General features: G+C 41.8%; 1 protein-coding gene across 5 annotated transcripts in view; it reads left to right on the forward strand.

The window, feature by feature from the left end:
* ccdc166 (coiled-coil domain containing 166) overlaps positions 1-25,353 on the forward strand; it is a 48,934-nt gene that overhangs the window by 13,193 nt on the left and 10,388 nt on the right. For 4 of the 5 annotated variants that reach the window (XM_059965767.1, XM_059965769.1, XM_059965766.1 and 1 more), the window contains 3 exons: positions 4,508-4,652; positions 18,331-18,410; positions 19,799-19,975. In XM_059965767.1, coding sequence (XP_059821750.1) covers positions 4,508-4,652; positions 18,331-18,410; positions 19,799-19,975 — 402 coding nt within the window. Of the gene's footprint in view, positions 1-4,507; positions 4,653-18,330; positions 18,411-19,798; positions 19,976-22,744; positions 22,880-25,353 lie in introns of those variants that run through there. The other variant, XM_059965770.1, reaches the window with a different exon arrangement.

The raw sequence follows: 25,353 nt of genomic DNA on the forward strand, positions 1-25,353 counted from the left end.
CTCATTAAGTTCATCTGCCATTTCTTTGTAACCAATTACTACCTCACCAGCATCATTTTCCAGCAGTTGAATGTCAACTTTCACCTCCCTTTTTCTCTTTATATAACTGAAAAATCTTTTAGTATCCTGCTTTATATTATTGGCTAATTTGCCCACATAGTTAATCTTTTTCCTTTTTATGGCTTTTTAGCTGCCTTTTGCTGAATTTTAAAAACTTCCCAAACATCCAACTTCTCACTCAGTTTTGCTACTTTATATGCCCTTTCCTTGGTTTTTGTGCAGTCCTTAACTTCCCTTTTCAGCCACAGTTGTCTATCCCTGCCATTTGAGAACTACTTTTTCAATGGGACATATCTATCCTGCGCCTTGTGAACTATTCCCAGAAATGTCAGCTACATCTGCTCTGCCGTCATTCCACCAGTATCCCCCGCCAAAGCACCCAAGCAAGCTCCTCTCTCATGGCTATATAATTCCCTTTATTCCATTGTTACACTAATGCATCTAACTTACGTTTCTCCCTCTCAAATTGCAGTATGAATTCAATCACATTATCATCATTGGCTCCCAAGGGTTACTTCACATTAAGCTCCCTAATAAAATCTGAATTATTACACAACATCCAGTCTAAGGTAGCCTTTCCCAGATGAGGCTCAAGCACAAGCTGCTCTAAAAAGCCATCTCATAGGCATTCAATAAATTCCGATATCAACCTGATTTTCCCAATCCCCTTGTATTTTGAAGCCCCCCCCCCCCCCACTGCAATTGTGACATTTCCCTATTGCATGCCCTTTCCAGCTCCCTCTGCAATCTCAACCCCACATCTTGCATACTATTTGGGGGCCTATATGATTCCCATAATGTTTTTTTTTTCCCCTTGCAGTTTCTTAACTCCACTCTCAAAGATTTGATATTCTTTGACCCAATGTCACGTCTTTCTAAATATGTAATTACATCTCTTACCAACAGTGCCATGACACCACCTATGCCTTCCTGCCTATCCTTTAGATACAAAGCATATCTTTTGATACTAAGCTCCCAACTATGTTCTTTTAGCCATGACTCAGTGATGCCCACAACATCAATCTCTAATTGCGCCACGAGTTCATCCACTTTATTCTGAATTTTATGTACATTTAAATACAGCACCTTCAGTCCTGCATTTGTTGCCCTTTTGCATCTGCAGTATAACTTAACTCTTTGCACTGTGCATTTGGACCCAATCATTGGCTTGTCCTTCCTTACATTCATATTACACCCATCATCTACTGGTAAACCTGTTGGCTCATCTTCAGCTTTATCATATTGATTCCTATCCCCCTGCCGTGTTAGTTTAAACTACTCCTAACAGCTTTAGGAGTGTATGGGGTGGCTAGGGAGGTGTAGCACCTCTGGTGGAGGGCCTGCGGTGCCCTTTTTCAGGGCAGCTGTTCCCCCTTTGGTCCCCACCTGGCGCTCAGCTCTTACCTGTGGCTCCAAGTAGCTGTAGCACGCGCAGCGGCCATACCCCAGTAAACCATCTTGGCAGACGGGGCCAACGGATCTTCAATCATCGGTGAGGTAGGGGATCTGCCTATCCCAGCATGTGAAGTCTGGCCCTGGCGGATTGAGCGGAGGAGACCGATTAGTGGTCCAACAGTCAAGAAGGCAGGCCAGCAGGCGTTGGTGGAGCACTAAGAGCATGACAAGGCACTTAGATGTCCTGGTCATCCACTGCAAGAGGTGGTGATCTCTTTAAACTCACCCGGCAGTAGGCAAAGGCAAACTACTGCTGTAACCTGCTGAGTACATGATTTCCCAATGTCAGAGCGGCGTGGAGGGAAATTGTCCGCCAACTGGAATTTCCAGATGCGACCTAAAGTGAACAGCTTTAGCAAAACCGCCTGCAAAGATATTGGTCCCGCTTGGATTCAAGTGCAACCCATCCCTTTTGTATAGGTCACACTGCCCCAGAAGAGGTCCCAATGATCCAAAAATCTGAATCCCTGCCCACTGCTCCAATTCTTTAGCCACATATTTATCTGCCACTTCATTTTATTCCTATCCTCACTGTTGTGTGGCACAGGCAACAATCCTGAGATCCTTGAGGTCCTTCTTCACAACTTCTTTCCTAACTTCCTGTATTCTGTTTCGGACCTCCTCCCTTTTTTCTACCTATGTCGTTGGTACCGATATGTACCACAACTTCTGGCTGCTCACTCTCCCTTTTCAGGATATTGTGGACGCGTTCAGAAACATCACGCACCCTGGCACCTGGGAGACAAATAACCATTTGTGTTTCTTTTTCGCATCCACAGAATCATCTATCTATCCTCCTAACTATAAAGTCCCCTGTTACTGCTGCCATCCTCTTCAGTTCCCTACCCTTCTGAGCCAGAAGCACTGCTGCTGCTGCTTCTCCCAGGGAGGTCATTCCACTGCCCCCAACAGTATTCAAACTGGAGTACTTATTGTTAAAGACAGCCACAGGGGTGCTCTCCACTATCTGACATTTTCCCTTCCCTATCTTGATGGTCACCCATTTATCTGCCTCCTGTAGCCTTGTGGTGACTACCCTCCTGTAGCTTCTATCTATCACCTCTTCATTTTCACTAACAAGCTGAAGGTAATTGAACTGCAGCTCGTTCCCTAACATGGTCTCTAAGGAGCTGCATTTTGATGTACTTGTGTAGATGTGGCCATCAGGAAGACTGGAAGTCTCCTGCAAATCCCACATCTGACACCCAAAACAGAACACCGGCCCTGCAGACATACCCCCCTATTATTCTTTCAAAAGTTAAATAAGAAAAATAAATAAGAAATAAACTTAACTACTTACCTTCCCTCCACTTGTTCTCGCCTGTTAAGCCGAAGCCTTACCGCTCTGGCTCAGACCACTCCACCAATGGCCGCTCTGCTAGATGGTACCTCTCTTTTATGGTGACTGGGTTTTCAATAGAGACCGTGTTAGGGAACTGGAGCTGCAGTGCAAAGACCTTCGGCTTGTTAGGGAAAGTGAGGCAGTAATAGACAGAAATTATAGGGAAGTAGTCACCCCAAGGCTACAGGAGACATATAATTTAAAAAGAAATGGTCCCAACACTGAGCATTGCGGAATACCACTAGCCACTGACAACCAACCAGAAAGGGCTCCCTTCGTTCCCACACTTTGCCTCCTGGCAATCTTTTATCTATGCCAGTATCTTTCCTGTAATACCATGGGCAGATCTTGTTAATAGCCTCATTGTCAAAGGCCTTCTGAAAATCCACCAATTCTCTTTTGTCTATCCTGCCTGTTATTTCCTGAAAGATTTTCCAACAGATTTGTTAAGTAAGATTTCCCCTTCAGGAAACCACGCCAATTTTATCATGTGCCTCCAAGTACTCCGAAGCCCCATCCTTAATAATGGACTCCAACATCTTCCCATCCACTGAAGTCAGGCTAAGTGGCCTATAATTTCCTTTCTTCTGCCTCCTTCCCTTCTTAGAGTGAAGTGACATTTACAATTTTACAGTCCTCTGGAACCATTCCAGAATCTAGTGATTCTTGAAAGATCCATCACCAATACCTCCACAGTCACTTTAGCTACCTCTTTCAGAACCCTAGGGTGTAGTCAATCTAGTCCAGGTTACGTCCACCTTCTCCTTACTGACATTTTTGAATTTCTGGCATACTGCAAGTGTATTCCACAGTGAAAATGGACGTAGATTACTTATTAAGTTCGTCTACAGCATCATTTTCCAGTGGTCCAATATCCAATCTTGCTTTTTTCACTCTTTATATATCTGAAAAAAATATTTGGTATTCTCTTCTAATTTATTGGCTAGCTTACCTTAATATTTCATCTTTCTTTCCTTATGGCTTTTTATTTGCCTTCTGTTGGTTTTTAAAGCTTCCCAATCCTTTAACTTCCTGCCAATTTTTGCTATATTATGAACAATATTAAAAGGCCTAGATGGAGTGGATGTGGAGAGGATGTTTCCTGTAGTGGGGAGTTCAGGACTAGCCTCAGAATAAAAGGACCTTCCTTTAGAACAGAGATGAAGATGAATTTCTTTAGTTAATCTGTGGAAATCATTGCTACAAATAGATCTGGAGGCCAAATAATTGTGTATATTTAAAGCGGAGGTTGACAGGTTCTTGATTAGTCAGTGCATCAAAGGTTGCGGGGAAAAAGCAGGAGAATGGGTTTGAAAGGGATAATAAATCAGCCATGATCGAATGGCAGAGAAGACTCGATGGGCTGAATGGCCTAATTTTGCTCCTATGTCTTATAGTCTCAAATATCTAGTGATAAACAGAGAGATGAGGACTAACATTTTCCCTGCATTTTTAATTAACAAAATACTTTTTCATTTTTGTTTGAAAAGATGTAAATAGCACCATGTGGTTCAAATAACTATCACAGATATAAACTATGAAATCCCCTCAGTACATTCCTGGAATACCATTTTATAGATTATAATTCTTATTGCTATCCTTTCTTTTGGGAGCATTCTGTTGAATTTTTTTTTCCAATCCCACTTTCAGCAAGAATACATCCAACAGATGGCAAAGAGGTCGGACAAAACACAGAATCAAATTATCAGCTTGAGTGACGAAAACCAGAGGAAACTAGAAGAAATCAAGAAAGCAAAGGAGAAAATATTGGCCGACTTTGAGTCTCAGAAACAAGGTTTGGTCAATTTCTATTAACATAGTGCAGAGGCTTAAACTAAAGATTAGAACATTGGAATTTCAACCCAATTAACTCAGTAATCTGGACTGGGAAGTGGTTAGCAAGTAAATAGTATGGTGGCCTTTATTATGACTGAGTTACAATATAGCAGTAGATATATCTCACTAATTATCTAAGGGTTGGGTGAATCACATTCAAGTATTGAGTACAATTTTACCCTCTTTATCCAAGAAAGCCATACGCTCATTAGCTACCTCTTGAACCTCATAAAGTGGCCACCGAGTAAATGTTCCTGGTCTTCTGCTGCTGTAGCCCATCCACTTCAAGGTTGAATATGTTGTGCATTTAGAGACGCTCTTCTGCACACCATGTTCCTTCCTGTCAGCTTGAACCAGTCTGGCCATTCCCTTCTGAACTCTCTCATTAACAAGGTGTTTTTGTCCACAGAACCGCAGCTCAATGGATGTTTTCTATTTTTTACATCATTCTCTGTAAACTCTAGACTAGAGACTGTTGTGCATGAAAATCTCAAGAGATCATCCATTTCTGAGATACTCAAACCACCCCATCAAGCACCAACAATCATTCCACGGTCAAAGTCACTTAGATCACATCTTTCTTCATTCTAATGTTTGGTCTGAACAACAAATGAAATTCTTTGACCATGTCTGCATGCTTTTATACATTGAGTTGCTGCCACATCATTGGCTGATTAGATGTTTGCATTAACAAGCAGGTGTACTTAATAAAGTGCCCACTGAGTGTATGCCTCATTGTAATTATCTAAGGGTTGGGCGAACCACACCTGGAGTATTGTGTACAGTTTTAGTTTCTTTATCTAATAAATGCATATACTTGCAATTGAAAGGGTGTAGCAAAGATTCTCCAAGCTGGTTCCAAAGATTTGGTGTATCAGGAGAGATTGGGTAACAGAGACTGTATTCTTTTGAGCTGAGCAAAGATCCCACAAAAACGTATAAATACCTACATGGCTAGTTCAGCGAGCTACAGGGAGGTATCCTAACACTACCTTATAAGCTTGTGACGACACTTCCAGTCTGCCCAGCACAATCTGCGCCAATCTGTCTTGACGCAAATGATGCATTTCACTGTATGTTTCAATATACATGTGACAAATAAAGCTAATATCTTTGAATCTCTTTGACTTTATTTTCTGGAGCATAGGAGGACGAAATGCGATCTTACAGATGTATACAAAATTATGTGGGTATAACCCAATTTCTCAAACTGTATTTCTTTCTTTTCTCCCTCAACTAGCACTAATATCATGTGTTTGTAGTATAAGTTACATATAAATTGTGTTAATTATGTAAACTTGTGTTCATAATATTCTGTGCTGCTGATGCACAGAAGTTAATTTTCATGCACTTATATCTTGAGTATGTATGCCAATGACAATAAACTTGAACTTGGCTTGGTAGATAAGAATGACCTCATGCTAGGGGTTGTCATCTCAAATTAAGGGGCACGTTATCCAGAACTGAGGTGAGAGGAGATTGTTTCATGCAGAGAACTGGAATTCTCCACCAAAAGTGAGTCATGAGGTACATTTAAAGAGTGATTGACAGATTGTGGGCCTTAAGGGCATTAAGGGATATGATGTTTATAAGACCCAAACGTATCAAGGAGAGTCAGTGGATGCAGTATACTTGGATTTTCAGAAGGCCTTTGAAAGGAAGAATTTCTTTAGCCTGAGGGTACTGAATCTGTGGAATTCATTGCCACAGACAACTATGGAAGTCAAGTCATTGAATATATTTAAAGCAGAGGTTGATAAGTTCTTGATTAGTCAGGACTTCAAAGGTTACAAGGAGAAGGCAGAAGATTGGGGTTGAGAGGGAAAATAAATCAGCCATGATCAAATGGTGGTGCAGACTTGATGAGCTGAATAGCTTAATTCTGCTTCTAAGTCTTATGGTCTAAGATAGTTCAGAAGATGGAGCTGAAGTGTGAGATTGTGTATGGATGGTGTGGCAGTCTGGTGAATATAAAATGTCAGATTGATACAAGACCTATCTGCCTCACCAATGATACCAATGACTCTGCGGTGGAGCAGCCTGTGTGTGGGTCCTCCCACACAGTACAGTAATGTTGTTGACTCATTACTTCACCAAAAATAGTCCAACTAACCAGAGTTCAAGGGTAAGTAGCGATGGGTGTAAATATTGGCCTTGCCATTGTCATCCACAATCTTCAAGTCATCAAATGCTCCTCATACATTAACCCTTCCATTCCCGGAGTCATTCTCCCAAACATCCTCTGGACCCTTTTCAATGCCAACACATTCAGGCACAGCCTCAGAATAGATTTACATTCCTTTAGAACAAAGATAAAGTGGAATTTCTTTAGACAGATCATAGTGAATCTGCAAAATTCATTGCAATGGACAGCTATGAAGGCTAAGTCATTGGGCATACAGTATTTAAAACAGAGGCTGATAGATTTTTGGTTAGTAAGAGTATCAAAGGTTAACGAGACAAGACAGGAGAATGGCATTGAGAGGCCTAATAAATCAGTCGTGATGGAGTGGCGGAGCAGACCCAATGAGTCAAATGGCCTAATTTTGCTCATATCTTACGGTCTTGTAGATACAGGACCAAAAATTACTCACAATATTCTAAATGTAGTCTGACCATTCATTGCCTTATACAGGCTCAGAAGTACATCCTTACTTTTATGTTCTCACATGACATCTGATACTTTGACAAATTTGGCTAGATATCTAATACTTTGATAAACTTGTGTGGTGGATTGACTGGTTGCACCACAGGTTGATATGGAAACACCAATGCCCTTGAATAGAAAATCCTTCAAAAATAGTCAGAATCCGAATCAGGTTCATTATCACCAGCATGTTACGTGAAATTTGTTAACTTAGCAGCAGCAGTTTAATGCAGTACATAATATAGAAAAAAACACAAAATAATAATAAATACATTATAGTATACGTATATTGAATAGATTAAAAATTGTGCAAAAAACAGAAATACTATAAATTTAAAAAGTGAGGTAGTATCCAAGGGTTCAATGTCCATTTAGGAATCAGATGGCAGAGGGGAAGAAGCTGTTTGTGAATCGCTGAGTGTGTGCCTTCAGGCTTCTGTATCTCCTTCCTGATGGTAACAGTGAGAAAAGTGCATGTCCTGGGTGCTGGAGGTCCTTAATAATTGATGCTGCCTTTCTGAGATACCACTCCTTGAAGATGTCCTGGGTACTTTATAGGCTAGTACCCAAGATAATAAATATCTCAATATGTATTGCTTTATTATTATTATTATTATTATTATTATTATCTCTTACATTTGCACCATCTGTTGTTTTTTTGCATATTGGTTGTTTGTCCATCCTGTTCATGTGGTTTTTCGTTGACTCTACTATGGTTCTTGTATTTACTGTGAATGCCCACAAGAAAATGAATCTCAGGGTTGTATATGGTGACATATGTGTGCTTTGATAATCAATTTACTTTGAAATTTGAATTTGCTTTGAACTAGTCCTCTCAGAATGAATGATAACATTGCCTTTAGCTTCCAGCTATCAACTCAACTTGCAAAGTTAACCTGAAGGGAATCCTGAACTTAGAACATAGAAATCTACAGCACATTACAGGCCCTTCGGCCCACAATGTTGTGCCAACCATGTAACCTACTCTAGAGACTGCCTAGAATTACCCTGCTGCATAGCTCTATTTTTCTATGCTCCGTATACCTATCTAAGAGTCTCTTAAAAGACCCTGTTGTATCCGCCTCCACCACCATCACTGGCAGTGCATTGCATAGTCCCTCCACTCTCTCTGTGAAAATCTTGCCCATGCCAACGCCTCTGTACCTATTTCCAAGCATCTTAAAACTATGCCCCCTCGTGTTAGCCATTTCAGCACTGAGAAAAAGCCTCTAGCTATCCACGCGATCAATGCCTTTCATCATCTTATAGACCTCCTTCAGGTCACTTCTCATCCTGCGTCATTCCAAGGAGAAATGGCCAAGTTCACTCAACCTGTTCTTATAAGGCAAACCCTCCAATCCAGGCAACATATTCAAAATCTCCTCTGCACTCTCTCTATAGTATCCACATCCTTCCTGTAGTGAGGTGACCAGAACTGAACACAGTATTCCAAGTAGGGTCTGACTATGGTCTTATACAGTATAGCTGTAACATTACCTCACGGCTCTTGAAATCAATCCCACGGTTGATGAAGACCAATGCACCGTATGCCTTCTTAACCACAGAGTCAACCTGTGTAGTAGTTTGAGTGTCCTATGGACTTGGACCCCAAGATCCTTCTGATTCTCCACACTGCCAAGAGTCTTACCATTAATACTATATTCTGCCATCATATTTGACCTACCAGAATGAACCACCTCACACTTATCTGTGCTGAAATCCATCTGCCACTTCTCAGCCCAGTTCTGCATCCTATCGATGTCCCGTTGTAACCTCTGACAACCCTCCACACTATCCATAACACCCCAAACCTTTCTGTCATCAGCAAACTTACTGACCCATCCCTTCACTTCCTCTAAAAAGCTCATTTATAAAAATCACAAAGAGGAGGGCTCTTAGAAAAGATTCCTATAGAACACCACTGGTCACCAAACTCCATGCAAAGTACGAACCATCTACAACCACCCTTTGCCTTCTGTGGGCAAGTCTAATCTGGATCCACAAAGCAAGGTCTCCTTAGATCCCATGCCTCCTTACTTTCTAAAGGAGCCTTAGAAACATAGAAACATAGAAAATTGGTGCAGGAATAGGCCATTCGGCCCTTTGAGCCTGCACTGCCATTCAGTAAGATCATGGCTGATCATCCAACTCAGAACCCTGCACCTACTTTCTCTCCATACCCCCGATCCCTTTAGCCACAAGGGCCATATCTAACTCCCTCTTAAATATAACCAATGAACTGGCCTCAACTGTTTCCTATGGCAGAGAATTCCACAGATTCACCACTCTCTGTGTGAAGAAGTTTTTCCTCATCCAGTCCTAAAAGGCTTCCACTTTATCCTTAAACTCTGACCCCTCATTCTGGACTTCCCCAACATCGGAAACAATCTTCCTGCATCTAGCCTGTCCAATCCCTTTAGAATTGTATATGTTTCAATAAGATCCTCCCTCAATCTTCTAAATTCTAGCGAGTATAAGCATAGTTGATCCAGTCTTTCTTCATATGAAAGTCCTGCCATCCCAGGAATCAATCTGGTGAACCTTCTCTGTACTCCCTCTATGGCAAGAATGTCTTTCCTCAGATTAGGGGACCAAAACTGCACACAATACTCCAGCTGTGGTCTCACCAAGGCCTTGTACAACTGCAGTAGAACCTCCCTGATCCTGTACTCAAATCCTCTTGCTATGAATGCCAACATACCATTTGCCTTTTTCACCGCCTGCTGTACCTGCATGCCCACTTTCAATGACTGGTGTACAATGACACCCATGTTTCGTTGCATCTCCCCTTTCCCTAATCGGTCACTGTTCAGATAATAATCTGTTTTCCTGTTCTTGCAACCAAAGTGGATAACCTCACATTTATCCACATTAAATTGCATCTGCCATGAATTTGCCCACTCACCTAACCTATCCAAGTCATCCTGCATCCTCTTAGCATTCTCCTCACAGCTAACACCGCCGCCCAGCTTCGTGTCATCTGCAAACTTGGAGATGTTGCATTTAATTTTCTCGTCTAAATCATTAATATATATTGTAAACAACTGGAGTCCCAGCACCGAGCCTTGCGGTGCCCCACTAGTCACTACCTGCCATTCTGAAAAGGTCCCGTTTATTCCCACTCTTTGCTTCTTGTTTGCCAACCAATTCTCTATCCACATCAATACCATACCCCCAATACTGTGTGCTTTAAGTTTGCACATTCATCTCCTGTGTGGGACCTTGTCAAAAGCCTTTTGAAAATCCAAATATACCATATCCACTAGCCCTCCCCTATCCACTCTACTAGTTCAAAAAAATTCTATAAGATTCATCAGACATGATTTTCCTTTCACAAGTCCATGCTGACTTTGATGATTTCACCTCTTTCCAAATGTGCTGTTATCACATCTTTGATAACCGACTCTAGTATTTTCCCCACCACTGATGTCAGACTAACTGGTCTATAATTCCCCAGTTTCTCTCTCCCTCCTTTATTAAAAAATGGGGTTACATTAGCCACCCTCCAATCCTCAGGAACTAATCCAGAATCTAAGGGTTTTGAAAAATTATCACTAATGCATCCACTATTTCTTGGGCTACTTCCTTAAGCACTCTGGGATGCAGACCATCTGGCCCTGGGGATTTATCTGCCTTTAATCCCTTCAATTTACCTAACACCTCTTCCCTACTAACATGTATTTCCCTCAGTTCCTCCATCTCACTAGACCCTTGGTCCCCTACTATTTCCGGAAGATTATTTATGTCCTCCTCAGTGAAGACAGAACCAAAGTAGTTATTCAGTTGGTCTTCCATGTTCTTGTTCCCCATGATCAATTCACCTGTTTCTGACTGTAAGGGACCTACATTTGTCTTAACCAATCTTTTCCTTTTCACATATCTATAAAAGCTTTTACAGTCAGTTTTTATGTTCCCTGCCAGCTTTTTCTCATAATCTTTTTTCCCTTTCCTAATTAAGCCCTTTGTCCTCCTCTGCTGGACTCTGAATTTCTCCCAGTCCTCAGGTGTGCCGCTTCTTTTTGCTAATTTATATGTTTCTTCTTTGGACTTGATACTATCCCTAATTTCCCTTGTCAGCCACGGGTGCACTACCTTCCCTGGTTTATTCTTTTGCCAAACTGGGATGAACAATTGTTGTCGTTCATCCATGCAATCTTTAAATGCTTGCCATTGCATATCAACAGTCAACCCTTTAAGTATCATTTGCCAGTCTATCTTAGCTAATTCACGTCTCATACCTTCAAAGTTACCCTTTAAGTTCAGAACCTTTGTTTCTGAATTAACTATGTCACTCTCCATCTTAATGAAGAATTACACCATATTATGGTCACTCTTACCCAAGAGGCCTCACATGACAAGATTGCTAACTAACCCTTCCTCATTGCTCAATACCCAATCTAGAATGGCCTGCTCTGTAGTTGGTTCCTCGACATATTGGTTCAGAAAACCATCCCGCATATATTCCAAGAAATCCTCTTCCTCACCACCCTTACCAATTTGTGTTTACTCAATCTGTATGTAGATTGAAGTCACCCATTATAACTACTGTTCCTTTATTGCACGCATTTCTAATTTCCTGTTTAATGCCATCCCCAACCTCCCTACTACTGTTAGGTGGCCTGTACACAACTCCCACCAGCATTTTCTGCCCCTTAGTGTTATGCAGCTCTACCCATATCAATTCCACATCCTCCAGGCTAATGTCCTTCCTTTCTATTGTGTTAATCTCCTCCCTAACCAGCAACGCTACCCCACCTCCTTTTCTTACTTGTCTATACCTCCTGAATATTGAATATCCCTGGATGTTGAGCTCCCATCCTTGGTCACCCTGGAGCCATGTCTCTGTGATCCCAACTATATCATATTCATTCATAGCTATCTGCACATTCAATTCATCCACCTTGTTATGAATGCTCCTCGCATTGACACACAAAGCCTTCAGGCTTGTTTATACAACACTCTTAGCCCTTATACAACTATGTCGAAAAGTGGCCCCTTTTGATTTTTGCCCTGGATTTGCTTGCCGACCACTTTTACTTTTCACCTTACTACTTTTTGCTTCTACCCTCATTTTGCACCCCTCTGTCTCTCTGCACTTGTTCCCATCCCCCTGCCACATTAATTTAAATCCTCCTGAACAGCAGTAGCAAACACTTCCCCTAGGACATGGGTTCCAGTTCAGCCCAGGTGCAGACTGTCCTGTTTGTACCAGTCCCAACTCCCCCAGAACTGGTTCCAATGCCCCAGAAATTTGAATCCCTCCCCCTTGTACCATTTTTCAAGCCACATAGCACGTGGCACTGATAGTAATCCAGAGATTATTACCTTTGTGGTCCTACTTTTTAGTTTATCTCCTAACTCCCTAAATTCACCTTGTAGGACCTCATCCTGTTTTTTACCAATATCGTTGGTACCTATGTGCACCACGACCACTAACTGTTCACCCTCCCACTCCAGAATGTCCTGCAGCCGCTCAGAGACATCCTTGACCCTTGCACCTGGGAGGCAACATACCATCCCGGAGTCTCGTTTGCGGCCGCAGAAACGCCTATCTATTCCCCTTACAATCGAATCCCCTATCAGTATAGCTCTCCCACTCCTTTTCCTTCCCTCCTGTGCCACAGAGCCACCCATGGTGCCATGAACTCGACTGCTGCTGCCTTCCCCTGTTGAGACATCTCCCCCAACAGTATCCAAAACAGTATATCTGTTTAGGAGGGAGATGACCTCAGGGGACTCCTGCACTACCTGTCTGCTGCTACGCTGTCTAGTGGCTACCCGTTCCCTTTCTGCCTGTGTAGCCTTTACCTGCGGTGTGGCCAACTCACTGAACGTGTTATTCACGACTTTCTCAGCATCACGGATGCTCCAGTGGGCCGATCTCAGCTGTCATGACCTATCCAATACGTTTCCTCAACTTTTGAAACTTTCTCCTTTAAAGGAACTTACCCGGCCTTACCTCACTTGGAGTGAAGCTCGTCCTCAGCCTCTCGAGACAAAGCCTTCCTACTCTGTGTCACTCTACTCCATCGCCCACTCTGTCTAACTGCTCTCTTTAAATACTCCAGCTGCCTCATGGTCCGACTTACATGCGCTTGCGCAGTTGTGCCCCCATTAAACTGCCGAAGAAAAGCCTTGCATGTGCTTTATCATATGCCTTATGTAATCTATATACACTACATCCACTGCTCTACCTTCATTAATGTGTTTTGTTACATCCTCAAAGAATCCAACTAGTCTCATAAGGTATGACCTTTCCTTGATGAAACCATGCTGACTACCCCGAATCAGATTATGCCTCTCCAAATGCTCATAAGTCCTGCCTCTTAGGATTTTCTCCAACAACTTGTCCACCACTGAAGTAAGACTCACTAGTCTATATTTTCCTCAGTTATCTCTACTCCCTTTCTTGAACAAGGGAATAACATTTGCAACCCTCCAATACTCTGGTACTTCTCCCATCCCTATTGATGATGCAAAGATCATTGTCAGAGACTCAGCAATCTCCTACCTCACTTCCCACTGTAGCCTGGGGTATATCTCGTCCGGTACCGGCAACTTATCTAACTTAATGCTTTTTGAAAGCTCCAGAACTAGTCCCTTTGAACCTCTGATTTCTGAATATTCACCCCATTTAGAAAATAGTTCTATTTACTCTATTCAAAACCTTTCATCATATTGAGAAGTGCATTAACATTGTGAGGCCATTCTCCACTTAACTTTCAACTTTCTTGAACCAGTAACCATTCTCCTCTCTGTATCCTCAACAACTTTCCCAATCCATGCGTGGAGTTAGCCACGCTCAGCATATGGCACACAGCAGGGACAGTTACAAAGCTCTGACAGGAAAAAACATGTCTATTCGGAGAGTATTCCCTCACAACCAAGCAGTCTGTGCAGGGTAATACCAGGGAGTACTCCATGTAAATGGTAGTGAAAATGTGGAAGCTATAGTCAGTTAAATGTTATAAAACTGAGACTACTTAGGGAAATGATAATATGGTAGACATATTACAGGTAGAAAGAGAACTCAAATTGATTGAATAAAGTTGGAACAAAACTCTAGTTTTTTTTAATGCATTCATTTGTTGGACGTAGACATCGCTATAGGACCCAGCATTTACTGCAACACATAAAACACTCAGCAAGCCATCAGCATCTATGAGGGGGATAAATAGTCAAAGTTTCGGGCTGAGATTCTTCATTAGGGTTGGAAAGAAAGGGGGCAGAACCCAGAATATGAAGATGTGAAGAGGGGAAGGAGAAAGCTGGAGGGGAGAGAAATTACCGAAAGTCAGAGAAATCAATGTTCATGGCATTAGGTCGGAGGCCACCCAGACAGAATATGGGGTGTTGCTCCTCCAACCTGAATTTGGCAACAATGTGGCAATAGAGGTGGCCATGGACTGACATGTTAGAATGGGAATGGGAGATCAAATTGAAATGGGTAGCCACCTGGAAATCCTGCTTTTTGTGACAGAGTGCTTGCTTGACAAAACCGTCCTCCAACCTGCGCAGGTGAGTTCGTGTCACCTACAGACTTACTCTTGATATTGGTATTGGTTTATTATTGTCACATGTCCCAAGATACAGTTCTTGTCTTGCGTACTGATCAAAGATTCAAAATACAATTATTATCAAAGCATGTATGCAGTATACAACCTTCCCACAGACAGCTGTGAAACAAAGAAACACCATGGAATCCATTCAGAGAAAAATGTCAACCCCCCACGTGCAAACGGCAACAAAAAAGAAGCAAAAAAAAACAGAATATAAAACACAAAATCGAAGCAGTCCAGACACATTTGGTTTCATTATCTGCAGGTTATCCCAGTTCAAAATTCCCCAAAATAGCAACAAAAAAAGTAGCAACTAGAATCTAGAACAGGGGTGGGCAAACTTTTTGACTTGTGGGCCACAAAGGGTTCTAAAATTTGACAGGGGGGCCGGACCAGGAGCAGATGGAAGGAGTGTTTTGGTAATACACCTCATAAGAGAAAATAAAATATCATGGGATGTGTAGAAAACATGTGCTTTAATTTCAATTGAAAATGAACAAATGCATTACAACAAGATATCTGTCTTTGAAGTCCCATGGTATTTAGCTATTTATTGAAATGACTTTTAAAACACTGAAAATTAAATGAATAAAATACAGCTTTTTTTAATAGTAACAGTTATTATTTTAAAGCACTGAAAATTCTGTTATCCTTCAAGATATTATCATCATCACTCTCCTCCTGACTGTCTTTATTTCAAAAACGGTAGGAGATGCAGGTCTACTTGTCCTGCTCCTTCTTATTCAATTGTCCCCTGTGCCAAAACTCAACAACGACCAGCACAAGGACAGAACAGTGACAGCGCGCCAGTATGCGGAGCGCGTTATTTGATCTGGAGCGCATTTTTTATTTTGAGAACGTACGTGCACCTGCGCACTACTCATGTCCATCACTTAACAGAAATGACATGTAACATGTAAGGCTTATTGAAAAAAATATTTTCAAATGCATTTTTTACATAACACAACGAAGAAACTTATTTTTAATTTCAGTGGGAACAGTGTTGTTGGTCTCCCTTTTTAGCCAGCGCATCAAAGTCTGGATTTAGTTTTGTTGTGGCGATTCTCAGGATGGATCTGAGGTGTTGGTCAGTTAACTTGGATCTGTGGCTGGCTTTGTTGATGTTCATGACGTTGAACGCCTGTTCACACAAATAGGTCGAGCCGAACAAAGAGTAAAGCGCAAATGTGGAGTAATACGCTGCACCTCAACAAAGGTCAATGTGTAGCGGTGTGCTACATGCAGCGCTAAAATTACGACACGGAGTCGGTAACTGCAGTCGAAGAAAAAAACTTTATTCGAAATCCCCAGCCTCACTTTTAAGCCTCATTATTGTTATCCTTGAATGACTGCTGAGCAGATAGCTGAGGTACTTAATGAATACTTTGCTTCAGTATTCGCTATGGAAAAGGATCTTGGCAACTGTAGGGATGACTTACAGTGGATTGAAAAGCTTGAACATATAGACATTAAGAAAGAGGATGTGCTGGAGCTTTTAGAAAGCATCAAGTTGGATAAGTCTCCAGGACCAGACGAGATATACCCTGGGCTTCAATGGGAGTTGAGGGAGGAGATTGCTGAGCCTCTGGCAATGATCTTTGCATCATCAATGGGTATGGGGGAGGTTCCGGAGGAGTGGAGGGTTGTAGATGTTGTTCCCTTATTCAAGAAAGGGAGTAGAGATAGCCCAGGAAGTTATAGACCAGTGAATCTTACTTCAGTGGTTGGTAAGTTGATGGAGAAGAGCATGAGAGGCAGTATTTATAAGCATTTGGAGAGGCATCATATGATTAGGAATAGTCAGCGTGGCTTTCTCAAAAGCAGGTCAGACCTTACAAGTCTGATTTAATTTTTTGAGGATGTGACTAAACACATTGATGATGTTAGAGCAGTAGATGTAGTGTATATGGATTTCAGCAAGGCATTTGATAAGGTACCCCATGCAAGGCTTATTGAGAAAGTAAGGAGGCATGGGTTCCAAGGGGACCTTGCATTGTGGATCCAGAACAGGCTTGCCCACAGGAGGCAAAGTGTGGTTGTAGACAGGTCATTTTCTGCATGGAGATCGGTGACCAGTGGTGTGCCTCAGGGATCTGTTCTGGGACCCCTTCTCTTCATGACTTTTATAAATGACCTGGATGAGGAAGTGGAGGGCTAGGTTAGTAAATTTGTTGATGACACAAAGATTGGGTAGTGGACAGTGTGGAGGGCTGTCAGAGATTACAGCGGGACATTGATAGAATGAAAAACTGGGCTGAGAAGTGGCAGATGGAGTTCAATCCAGATAAGTGTGAGGTGGTTCATTCTGGTAGGTCAAATATGATGACAGAATATAGTATTATTGGTAAGACAGCAGTGTGGAGGATCAAAGGGATCTTGGGGTCCAAGTCCATAGGACACTCAAAGCTGCTACGCAGGTTGACTCTGTGGTTAAGAAAGCATAGGATGCATTGGCCTACATCAACCGTGGGATTGAGTTTAAGAGCCGTGAGGTAATATTACATCTATATAGGACCCTGGTCAGATTCCACTTGGAATACTGTGCTCAATTCTGGTCACCTCACTACGGGAAGGATGTGGAAACTATAGAAAGAGTGCAGAGGAGATTTACAAGGATGGTGCCTGGATTGGGGAACATACCTTACAAGAATAGGTTGAATGTACTTGGCCTTTTCTCCTTGGAATGATGGCGTATGGAGAGGTGCCCTGATAGAAGTAATGAGAGGCATTGATCATGTGGTTAGTCAGAGGCTTTTTCCCAGGGTTGAAATGGCTATCATGAGAGGGCACAGTTTTAAGGTACTTGGAAGTAGGTACAGAGGAGATGTCAGGGGTAAGATTTTTTACACAGAGGGCGGTGAGTGCACGGAATGGGCTGCCAGCGATGGTGGTGGAGGTGGATATTTTAGGGTCTTTTAAGAGATTCCTGGATAAGTACATGGAGCTTCGAAAAATAGAGGGCTATGGGTAATTTCTAAAGTAAGTACATGTTTGGCACAGCATTGTGGACCAAAGGGCCTGTATTGTGCTGTAGTTTTTCTATGTTTCTAATTGCCAAAGTCTTGATTAGTAAGGACTTCAAAGGGTACCGGGTGGGGTTGAGAGGGCAACCCCACAATAAAAACAATAAAAATAAATCACAATAAAAATAAATGAAATAAAATTGGCCCTTATGGATGGCAGAGTAGGCTGAATGGCCTAATTCTACTCCTATGTCTTCTGGTCTGATGGCAGACCCGAGCACCTACACTTCCCACAGTCTGCTCCAATCCACTCAGTGGGAAATTTGTTCTGTGATTCCCAACATTTCTTTGAGATGAAACAAGCTGAAGTCACGGAGTTTAAGCGTAGCTTAATTCTGGCACAGATCGTGGTCAGTCTGCATTCAATCTTGTCCAATCCAATAAATTTTGTTTACTTTTTCCCTGCAGAACTGAAAAATATTCAGATTGAGAAAGAGACTGAGCTGGTTCAGATTAATAAGGAGATCGAGAGCCTGAGTGAATATAAAGTAAGTGAGGACTTTCTCATTGCTTTGACTGGAACATGAATCAAGTGTGTGCTCACTGGAGCACAGAGTCATGGACTCATACAGCATGAGAACAGCTCTTTCATCCCAACTGGTCCATGCTGACCAAAATGCCAAGCTAGTTAGTTCCATTTACCAGTATTTGGTCCATATCCTCTAAACCACAGTTTCCCTACCTTTTTTATGCCATAGGCCCCTTCCATTAAGCAAGGAATCCATGGACCCCAGGCTGGGACCCCCTGCTCTAAACTTTCCATATTCATGTGTCTATCCAATTGTCTTTTAAACGTCTGCCTCAACCACCTCCTCTGTAGCTCCTTCCACACAGCTACCACCCTTTGTGTAATAAAAAGTTGCCCCTCAAGTTCCTATTAAAACTTTTCCCTCTCACCTTAATTCTGTGCCCTGTAGTTTTTAATTCTCCAACCTTGGGGTAAAAGACAGTGTGCATTCATCCTATCTATGCTCCTCATGATTTTATACACTTCTACAGGATCACTTCTCAGTCTTCTATGCTCTAAGGAATAAAGTCCTAGTCTGTCTAATTATCTTTCTTGAACAAAGGAATAATATTTGCCTCTCCCCAATCTTCTGGTACTACTTCTACAGGCAGTAAGGATGCAAAGGTCATCACTAAAGACGCAGCAATCTCTTCCATCCCCTCTGTTAGTAACCCGGGGTATATCCCTTCTGGCCCCGGAGACTTATTTATCCTAATAGTTTTCAAAAGTACCAGAACATGCTCTTTCTTAACATCAATACTGTACTTTCCAGCATATCAGCCTGCTTTACACTGTCCTCACAAACGTCAAGGTCCCTCTCACTGTTGAATACTGAAGTAAAGTATTCATTAAAGTTCTTACTCACCCCCTCTGACTCCGGGCACATTTCTTCTTTTATCTTTATCTTATCTTTTATCTTTAAGATAAGGGGTGGGAAGTTCAAGGGGGATATTAGAGGAAGGTTTTTACTCGGAAAGTGGTTGGTGCGTGGAATGTACTGCCTGAGTCTGTGGTGGAGGCAGATACACTAGTGAAATTTAAGAGACTACTAGACAGGTATATGGAGGAATTTAAGGTGGGGAGATATATGGAGGCAGGGTTTAAGGGTCGGCACAACATTGTGGGCCAAAGGGCCTGTACTGTGCTGTACTATTCTATGTTCTGTCCCTCGTTTACAATGCCCTTTCCCCATGCAGTGCAAGCTGAGTACTGCCTCCACCTTGGCCAAGACTCCAGGAGGCATCAGTTGAGTTGTGGACCTCAGCAAGGGATAGGGTGTTGAGGGAAGGTTAAAAACCAATCTCTGTGCTCTGTGTTTTCTCCCCACCCCACTCTGACCCCTCCACCGTCTCCACCCTCCTAATCCAGGAACTGCGGGAGATACAACTAGCCAGGATCCAAGAGCTGGACAAGCAGGTGATGGAAGCTCGGGCCTTGCACTCTCAGAAGTTGCACAACCTCAAGGTCAGGTTCAACAAAGAGAAGGCTGAGTACAAACAAAATGCCAAAAAGATGGTGAAGCAGTTGGAGAGAGAAGCCAACAAGGTGAGGAAGCCAGGGCTTGGCAGTTCAGATAGCTGTCATTTGTTGGTGCTGTTATTCTGTGTGTCACCTACTATAACAACCCGATAGCTGTATCCCACACAAAAGATTCGCCCTTTTATTATTCTAAGTTTGACCATTTGACTTTGCTCCTACAGGAACATCCTTTCTATTTACTGCTGTGATGTTTTCCGTAAACAATATCACAATTCCATCTCCTCACTTACCTCCACCTCCTATCCCTCTTGAAGCATCTGTACCCCAAACACTGAAGGTCCAGTCCTGGCCTTGACAAACAAGAGAAAATCTGCAGATGCTGGAAATCTGAGCAACACACACAAAATGCTGGAGGAACTCAGCAGGCCAGGCAGCATCTATGGGAAAAAGTACAGTGGATATTTCAGGCCGAAACCATTCGGAAGGATGAGAGAAAAAAAAAAGCTGAGGAGTAGATTTTAAAGGTGGGGGGAGGAGAGAGAGAAACACAAGGTGACAGGTGAAACCTGGAGGGGAAAGGATGAAGTAAAGAGCTGGGAAGTGATTGGTAAAAGAGAGAAGGCCACGGAAGAAAGAAAGGGGGGAGGAGCACCAAAGGGGAGGCAAGGAGATAAGGTGAGAGAGGGAATAGGGGCTGGGAAATGGTGAAGGAGGGAGGGGTGAAGGTGAGGGCATTACCGGAAGTTTGAGAAATCGATGTTCATGCCATCAGTTTGAAGGCTACCCAAACGGAATATAAGGTGTTGTTCCTCCAACCTGAGTGTGGCCTCCTCATGGAAGAGGCCATGGATGGACATATCGGAATGGGAATAGAAAGTGGAATTACAATATGATAGATGATTTTTTTTCCCTTTAAACCATTTCAAAAAGGATTGATAGCCATTATGTATAAATGGCTAATGAATTTACAAATGATGTCTAATGATAGGGTTAAACGTGCTTGGGAATTGGAACTTCAGGAGTCACTTTCAGATGATCAATGGAATATAATTTATCATTTAGTTAAAAATTTATCTATCTGCACCCATCACTCCTTGATTCAGTTCAAGGTAGTTCACAGGGCGCATATGTCAAAACATAAACGAGTGCATATTTTTTCTAATATAAATCCCACCTGTGATAGATGTAACACTGAGGTGGCTACCTTAACTCATATGTTTTGGTCTTGTATAAAGTTAAATAATTTTTGGAGAGATGTTTTTAGAACATTATCAAAAGTCATAGGTTTGGACCTACAACCTAATTCACTTACGGCAATCTTTGGGATCACTCCAAAGGAAGCAGGAAATGTTCCGCTTCTTCAACTTTATTGGCTGGGAGAGATATTCTATTGTATTGGAAGGATCCCAATCCACCTACTGTTTTTCTCTGGCTCTCCTCCATTGTGCCATGTTTAAGCTTGAGAAAATTAGAAGTCGGACATTTAATACATCTTTTGAATTTGAGCAAACCTGGCGAACTTTTATTCAATATTTTCATATGATCTAATTTTTCTTTTTTTTAAACTTTTTTTAGGTAATCTTTTTTTTCTTTTCTGCAAAGTTTCAGATTTGACCAGAAGGATTTTTCCCTCTTTTTTTTTTGAAATTATAGCCTCAAATGGACTGCCCAGTCTTCTTTTTTTTTGTTTTAGGTTAGTTTAGTGGGTTTTTTCTTTCTCAATAATAGAAATTTTGAGTCTTTTTTTATGAATTGTCAAGAGGAGTTGTGGTTCCTTTTTTATATTAGCTCAATATTATACTGCAGATGATTTTGACCATGTATATTCCTTTCTTTGCACTTTTATTAAAATATGTATTTGATATAACTTATCCTCGGAATTGTATTTATCCTTATTTTTTTTAAATCAATCAAAATAGATTGAAAATGAAAATGGGTGGCCACTGGGAGATTCCACTTTTTCTGGCAGATGAACTGTAGGCGCTCAGCGAAGCAGTCTCCCAATTTACTTCGGGTCTCACCAATTTACAGGAGGCCACACTGGGAGAATCGGACACAGTGTATGATGCCAACAGACTCACAGGTGAAGTGTCACCTTATCTGGAAGGACTGTTTAGGGTCCTGAATGGTAGTGAGGGAAAAAGTGTAGGGGCAGATGTAGCACTTGTTTCGCTTGCAAGGATAAGTGCCAGAAAGGAAATCAGAGAGGAGGGACAAATGGGCAAGGAAGTCACATAGGGGCAATCTCTGTGGAAAGCAGAAAGTAGCGGGGGTGGGGGGGAAACATGTATGGTGGTGGGATCCTGTTGGAGGCGGTGGAAGTTCCGGAGAATTGGAGAATTATGTGCTGGATGTGGAGACTGGTGGGGTGGTAGGTGAGGACAAGAGGAACCCTACCCCTGGTAGAGCGGTGGGAGGATGGGTTAAGAGCAGACATGCATGAAGTGGAAGAGATGTGATTGAGGACAACGTTGATGGTGGAGGAAGGGGAGCCCTTTTCTTTGAAAAAGGAGGACATCTCCTTCAATCTAGAATGAAAAGCCTCATCCTGAGAGCAGTTGTGGCAGAGATGATGGAATTGAGAGAAGGGGATAGCGTCTTTACAGCTAACAGGGTGGGAAGAGGTATAGTCCAGTCTATGTGAGTTCTCCAGCATTTAGTGTGTGTTGCTTGGTGTTAATTTTCAGGCTTCTTACATTAAAGTAAATACATTTTAGATGATCAGACCTTTTTATGCTCCCTGTCCCGCTTACTGGACTTGCTTTAATCTGTAATTGGAAGTGGAATTAGATTATTATTATTAATTGATTTTAAAATTTAATTATGTGGTTCCAGTGACATCATCGTCGAGAATGGCAGTTTAAGTCACTAGCTCCTCCGTAAAAACATGTATTAAGCCCCGTTATCCCATCAAATATAATATTTTTTGAAAAATATTTGAACTGAAAAGAGGAGCAAGAATGGGGAAAAAGAACGTAAATAAAAAAAGTGACACTGCGGAGCCTGTGTCCGAGAGGAGTGCAACGAGCGGCTCTCCGACCCGACTGCGTGCTAGCGAGGCGGCCACTGGGCCTCGCTCAGGCGAAGCGGCGAATATCTTCGAAATCTTGAAAGAGATAATGGAGGTCCAGAAAGAAATAGAGCAGCAGCTCCATGATATTAAGGCAGAGCTCGCCAGCGTTAATCAAAAAATAGCAGTGGCAGAGACTCAAATTGAGAAGGTGGAAGATCGCATTCAAAACGTGGAACAGATACTGAGCAAGACAATAAAAATATTACATCACCAAGAAGGTGAACTGCTTGACCTGGAGGGAAGATCACGGTGGAAAAATATCAGAATCTACAACGTTCCCGAAGGAGCGGAGGGCTCGTCTATGACGGAGTTTGTTGGAAAGTTACTGCGGGGCGCGCTGGATATTCCCTCAGCTATGAAGCTGGAAGTCAAAAGAGCCCACCGCGCGTTAGTCCCAAAACCTACCCAGGATAGAAAGCCACACTCAATTATAATTAAATTCCTTCAGTACAGCACCAAGGCGGAGATACTACGAAGGGCCTGAGGTAAGAAGAGAGTGTTTTTTGATGATAAATTAATATATTTCGACCAAGATTACCCCCCCCCCCGCGGTCCTGCAGAAACACAAAGAATACTCTGAAGTAAAGTGAGTACTAAAGCAAAAAAAGATTAAATTTCAAACTCCATACCCTGTTAAACTTCGAGTGTTTTATGACAACGGGACACGGTTGTACCAGACAGTGGAAGAAGCGACTACAGACATGAAGGCCAGAGGGTTGCCCGTCAACATGACCAAAACGAAGGAAAGCCTGACTGAGGAATTATCCCGCTCCGCTTGGGAAATAGTGCGAGAATCGAGAATGCAGGAGACGGGAGGAGGCCGAGAGAAATATATCAGGAAGAGACTGGGAGTTTCCTAAAGACAGTCCTCACCCCCTTCAGAAGAGCCATAAGGTTTGGCTAACTTTAAAAATGTTGAGAAGCTAAACGGAAGCAAAAGTACATGGTGATATACCTATCTCGAGAAATACTTATTATAATGTGGATTTTATATTACTTAGTTGTTATTCTTTATTCGCTCACTTACTCCTTTCTCCCCACCAAAATGAGAATATATATATATATATATAGGAGGAGGAGTGCACAGGAAAATCTTTTCTGTGTAATGGATTTGTTCACTGACTTTTATCAATACTGCAATACTCAACTCACAAGTAGGAGGGGTTATCCCCCACAACTAGACATTTCCTCTAGCTCAATGCAGGGTCATCTACTAGAGAACTCAGCCTTGGAATCACACATTTGTTGCCATTTTTGTTATTATTTGCATTTCTTGGTTCTTATTTGTTCAGGGAGTAGATCGATTAAGTTTTATTCTAATTTCAATGATACATTGACAGATAAATACAGATGGCTAAGGACAAGGTAAAATTCATTTCTTTTAATGTCAATGGGCTATTAAATCCAATCAAACATAAGAGGATTTTATTCAATTTGGAACAATTTGATTCATACTGGGAAAAATGGTTTAAGTACATAATGCCTCATAGGCCTGATTTTATGCTCACAAATCAATGAATCTATTGTTAAAAAAAAGATCACTCCCTACTTGTACATAGTTCTTTCCTTTTGCTTGTTTTTTCTTTCCACTCTTTTCTATAAGTGTGTACCTCAGATAAATAGTGGAAATTTGTGATATACTATATATGTACAATGTCTGAAATACATCTTTTGGAAATGTTTGTTTGATGATGAACTTCAATAAAAAATAAATTATATAAAAAAGTAAAGTTTAATTATGTAAGTGTACAATATAATAATATAAAACTATATAATATTTTAATCAGAATCAGATATAATATCATCTGCACAAATGAAATTTGTTAACTTTACGGCAGCAGTACAATGAAAGACACGATAAACATAGAGGAAAAACTGAATACAGTAAGTATATGTATGTCTTATTAAAAAGTTCAAATAAATGGCACAAAATAACAGAAACAAAAATGTAGTGAGGTATTGTTCACAGGTTCAATCCCCATTTAGGAATCAGATGGCAGAGGGGAGGAAGCTGTTCCTGAATCATTGAGTGTATGCTTTCAGGCTTCTGTACCTCCTTCCCAACCATAACAGTGTGAAGAGGGCATGTCCTGGGTGGTGAGGATCCTTAATGATGGACATCGCCTTTCTAAGGCGCTGCTCTTTGAAGGTGTCTTGGATACCATAATTAAAACTATGTAGTATTATCATTAAGAATGCTTAAAAATGTATTTATGTATTTTGAGATTAAGCATAGAACAGGCCTTTCTGGGCCAACGAGCTGCACCACCATCCCCCCCCCCTCCCAATTGCCCAGCAACCCACCTATTTAATACTAGCCTAATCATAAGACAATTTACAATGAACAATTAACCTACTAACTGGTACGTCT

Source organism: Hypanus sabinus, chromosome 3, assembly GCF_030144855.1.
Source record: "Hypanus sabinus isolate sHypSab1 chromosome 3, sHypSab1.hap1, whole genome shotgun sequence".
Classification (NCBI taxonomy): domain Eukaryota; kingdom Metazoa; phylum Chordata; class Chondrichthyes; order Myliobatiformes; family Dasyatidae; genus Hypanus; species Hypanus sabinus.